General features: G+C 36.6%; 1 protein-coding gene across 1 annotated transcript; it reads left to right on the forward strand.

Annotated features, from left to right (window-relative positions):
* The first annotated feature begins 1,344 nt into the window (after nt 1–1,344).
* LOC148726581 (sodium/hydrogen exchanger 9-like) lies at nt 1,345–3,082 on the forward strand. The gene is made up of 2 exons (XM_088728046.1): nt 1,345–1,661; nt 2,193–3,082. Exons 1-2 carry the CDS (start codon nt 1,557–1,559, stop codon nt 2,370–2,372), a joined length of 285 nt encoding a protein of 94 aa, XP_088584172.1. The 5' UTR covers nt 1,345–1,556; the 3' UTR covers nt 2,373–3,082.
* Nucleotides 3,083–5,152: the final 2,070 nt, after the last annotated feature.

The raw sequence follows: 5,152 nt of genomic DNA on the forward strand, positions 1-5,152 counted from the left end.
TTGTTGTATGCAAATGCTCTTCATTCCCTCTGACGAAGGGGTAACAACCGAAAACTAAGCTTTGAAACTCTTTATAATTACGGTGGCAATTTACATCTTCAACTCATTTGATAAACCAAAATTGCCTTCTTCTTCACGAGGGATTGTTTTTCACCAGGGTTTTTTCGAAATTGAGCGACAGTAAAACGACTTTATCCGAAAATAATTTTCGATAACCGTCGAAAAAAAAATGAAAAAAAAAAAAGAAAAGTTACCAAGAATTGGCAGAAATAATTTTGCTTCTGAATGTTTACAATTTGTGTTCACCTGCTCACTTACGTTTAGGAAAAGAAGATAGTTTGGGTGTGATCATTGCGGAAAACAAATTATGTAAATAAGGAACGTTTATGATGAGTATAGACACTATCCATATCACATCAAGTCGTTGAAGCAAAGTGGGTTCGCCCCCACTTCTACCAGTTTTATGGCATGGATGGAACTACTGAGAAGATTATTCAAGACCGACCAATTTAATTCTGGAATGATTACATGTTTTGGTTGAATGATCGCAATTTAGTTTCTTATTGGATTTGTTGGAAATTTTACTCCATAAACTGGGTGAAAAGGTCTCACCAAAGTTGTAGAGGTCATATCATTATATTGATTATAGTAAACTGCATTTAGAATGTAGTCAAGATTCCTGACTCGTTGATTAGTACGCTCATCAGCTTTTTTGGCGCAGGTCGCTGAGAAAAACAGCACGAAGGGGTATGTTTACAAAACTGTTGGTGTTTTATTATTAAAACAAGGGTGATTGGCAAATAGCCCTATAACGAACTGAAGTACATAACTACGGTCATTTCTCATGTTAATGAGCTCGGCTTTAGAGTGTTCTTTTGTAGGCTCCAGGTAAGTTTTTGATTAAGTATAACCTGCGCTGTTTATCAGAAATTTAAGTGCTTTTAACTGAATTTCTAACTTCTATTGACGCGTTTTGAAGGAATGGCCTTGATTAAGCTTCTACGTGGCCTAGACTCGCAAAGAAGACAAGCTTTATGTCTGCAGTAAATAAATTATGTGCTTTGTAGAGGCCATTTTGAAAAACCGAAACCCTGCTGTCAATATGAGGCCTGGAAGACCAGTTGGTAGTGGCAGCCAACCACTGTTTGGATGGCACGGGTCCAATCCAGATTGGTTGAATTCTGAAGTTTCTTTACCGACTTCAAGTCGGTTTTTCTGCATTGGCTCAATTGGCTCAATTTTATTCAAGGCGCGTCATAAGGAGTGTTTGCGCTTTTGAATATTTTATTGGAAAAGCGCAATACATATAATAAATAAATGTTGTTATTGTTATTGCTGTTGTGATTTTATTACAAATTTTCTCGCAGCTTTCGACAAACGAGAGGGAATGGGAAAAAGGAAGAAACCCACTTTCCTTCTTTCGCGCTCCTCTCTCCCAACTTCCCGCCTGCTTTACAGCAGAGCAGAGCACATTACAGCAGAGGTCTTTTTATTACTGTAGGGTAAATGTAGTAAAAGCAAAACTTATTTTAATTTCCTTGACAAACGCTACGTATATGAAGCCTATTTTTACTAACTATGGCCAGCCTCTGACAGAGACTTTACCGGGTTGGTGCGGTCCTCTTGCAAGATTCCTCTCAAGATCACGGCCTGATACAAAGGTACGGTTTCAAATTCGGGCAGAGGGGATTTCTAGATTAATGAATTTTTAATCGTTTGTCTCACGATGTAAGAGTCCGCATGCTAATCAATTGTGAATTGGTCGCAACGTTTCGACTGCTACACTGCTAGTCTTTGTCAGGCGACGAGGTCAAAGGTTTATACTTGTCACTTTTTATAGCACCTTGGATCGTTGTTATCGCTTTTAAATTCTTTAGTTCCTCCTCTAGTTTAGTGCCATGTTTGTTTGGTTCACACTCGAGACTTACAAAGTGACAAGTGCGGACGTTTCTCAGCTCTGTCACCCAGGCACCCAGGAGCATCAATTAGTGCTAGTTAACTGTTATTATTGAACCTGGAGAAATGCAGAGAAGAAGGGGGGGGGGGGTGGGGGGGTTAACCTGCGATTTTCTGGCATTTCATCCAGGGGAAGTAGACGTCCTCTCAGGGACGATCTACGGTTCTTACATGCAACTTACATCCACAATGAAAGGTTACCCGGCTAAGCTTTTACTGGTTTTGTTTTAATGTAGAAAGAAACCGTGGCAACAGATAGCGACGAAGACATGCTCAATATAAATGGAGAACTGAGTTTTACCAGCGAAGTAATGGTCAGACCTGCAAGCGGCAGTGTGAACAGCGGTGAGCCACCTGACCAGATGAGGGAAGGAGACCTGGGACTAGGTGCTGAGCAAATGACAGCCAGGGCATGAATAATTTTATCAAACAAAAGGTTTCTGTAAGTGCTTGACTATAACAACAAAAGTTTACCCACTTGGAGTCAAAAACAACAGTGAATCGCCAAGTTTCAGCCTCAGATGAGTGCTTATCAATTAGCCTATAACTTAGAAAAAAACTGCTTCTCTTGGTGAAATATGACTACGTCTAGGAAAAAGGTGTTTTTTTTTTTAATTGCCGTTAAAACTGGAATTACCTCTGGCATACTTAGCCGCGTAGGCTTATGCTGTTTATTTTGCTTCTCACCCACTGAAAATGTCGGGATCCTACAGTCTAACGTTTATAGTCTCCCATGTAGTATTCTTAGGAAGTCGCTACACTTCTTAGTCACAAAAGAATCGTATTTCTTGCCATTTTGTTGCTAGATCCATGCGTTTCCCATTGGCCATTTTCGATATATTGAGATTCTATCACGGCTCCGAGACTTGGGGGAATTCAACAAAAAAAATAGTCTTGCTTCCCTCGATCTCGATGTGATTTTTTTTGTTTTATTCCCCCAAGCCTCGGAGTCAGTGAATTTTAGTATGCCGAAAATGGTCTCTCATTTCCAGTTTCTTATTTTTTCAAGCCATTTACCATTGAAGCGGTGTGAACGATGCCCGGTTCACGAACGGTTTAGATTTCAGATCTTAAGAAAGCAATTTTTACTGGCCGGGTTGCTGTTATAGAATGTCGGTTGCAGGCTCGCAAGTACAGGGCTACGTAACGCGTTGGAATGGACGTGCAATGAATTTGCAAATGGCGACTTCAGAGGGAGCTTAAAAACCGTCAAGTATTTACAAAATTGTCCCCTTAATGGGATTCATAATTTTGAAGTAGTCTTTCCTCTCGTAACAATTTATTAGAGAGGAGTAATATTAAATGGCTGATCGTTTGAAAACATGTTTAGCTCAGTCCCAAGAGGGACACAAAATTTCTTGCAAAGTCTGTTAATTTACTGATAAAAATAAAGATGAGATAGGAATTAAATTTAATTTCAATTACATCATTGATAGTCAAATTTTTTATAATACCAGAAATTGCTTATGAAGGTGATATTTGTCATATGGGGAACACTTCATGTCTAAAAGCAAATCGACTACTCAACCTTCTGACTTTACTAATGAATATAAAGCGACAAAACTGGGATAAGCTCTCAAAGTCATAGTTAAAAAGTGATCTCTCTGAGAAAAATTAATTTAAAATTGAACATCTTATTTTAAAGATTGTACCTGTTGAGACTAGCTTGTCTATTTGTTTTGAATCATGTCTAAAAATGTTGAACGTAGGTGATAACTCCTTAAACTTAGTAAGCTTTTTATTTCTAGTTTTTCTATCTGTACATAAGGTCATAGGTCACAATTGTTTTCCTTCAAGTAAAGCAATTTTTTCTAGCTGTTATGCGAGAAATTGTATTTGAAAGGAATTAAGTCATTCAGTTGATGCAAATTTAACGTGATTTTAATGAAATTCTCTATTTACACCACTTTGCCTGGAGGAAGTTAAAACATAAGAAGATTTTCCTATTAAAAATCGCTCAGATTGTAATTAATAGAATAATCCATAGAACACTCTCGTCATACTTTTTTTTTCTATCGTTCACGGCATATCGGTACTATTACGTGATAGCACCTTCATCTTCAATATTTAGTTCTGTCTCAAGACATGAGATCTTAAGAGAAAGATATCAACTAAGCCACCAATAATTTGTATGAGAGATTTGATATCTTGCGAAAATGTATTTTTCTCAAATAAAGAGTAATAGCTTATTATCAAACTTTGTTCGGTTTCACATTTACTTGGAATTGTTTATGGTTTTTTTTTTATTGTTTTGGGAGTTATTTTTCCGTGGTGTTTTTTTTAATCATTATTGTTATTTGACTAGTGTTTCTTTTAGCGCATTTGTGTCACTCACTCAATTTTAGATCGTAACACAAGAAGAAATGTTTCCTTGTTTATATTCCGAGCATTTCCATTGTAGAACGAGCACTCAGGTTTGGAGAAAACATCATTTTGGAGAAATATTGTCATTTATTATTTAGGGAGTTTTGTATTGGTCATGAACGTCCTTAATGCACTACATTGTTTTTTTCGAAAGCAGGTTGAAAACAGTTTGATTTTTTCTTTACTTGATCTAGGTGGAAGGGAAAAAGAAGTGCCCCTATCCATAAAAGTACAAAAACTAATCTATTTTATCATGTTTGCACTGTTAATTTTTTTACGATAACTGTAATTACGATAATTGGAAAATGAAAAGTCTCAAATTTTAATGTCCTCTTCAGCTACGATTTCCTTCAGTTTATATCCCTGCAGGAGAAAAAAGAGAGGAAGCATTCTACAGGGCTCCCTTTTTTTTTTCTTTTTTCTTAATTTTAAGTCTTTGGAAGGGCTCGTCTCTGATAAAAACTTGGACATTTTTTCGTAATTTTAAGTCTTTGGAAGGGCTCGTCTCTGATAAAACTTGGACATTTTTGGGAAAACAATTTTATTTTTCGGAATGAACTATTTGAAATGCCAAGGCACATCAAGAAAAAATAAACAAAAGCCGATTCAGCTCTATGTTAAATATCTTAAGATTAAACTTTAATGGTTGAATAGTTTGTAAAAAAAAAAAAGGAAATAAAAACAGAAATGACGAATCAACAAGGTGTAACTCGCTGATGATACACTTTATCTAACCTCAAACTTGCAATAGAAATTTCACCTAGTATTGCAAAAAAATTTGGTTTTCTCACTACCTCCCTTAAAACTGTGTCACATCAAGTCGTTGGTAATG

Source organism: Stylophora pistillata, chromosome 7 (assembly GCF_964205215.1).
Source record: "Stylophora pistillata chromosome 7, jaStyPist1.2, whole genome shotgun sequence".
Classification (NCBI taxonomy): Eukaryota; Metazoa; Cnidaria; class Anthozoa; order Scleractinia; family Pocilloporidae; genus Stylophora; species Stylophora pistillata.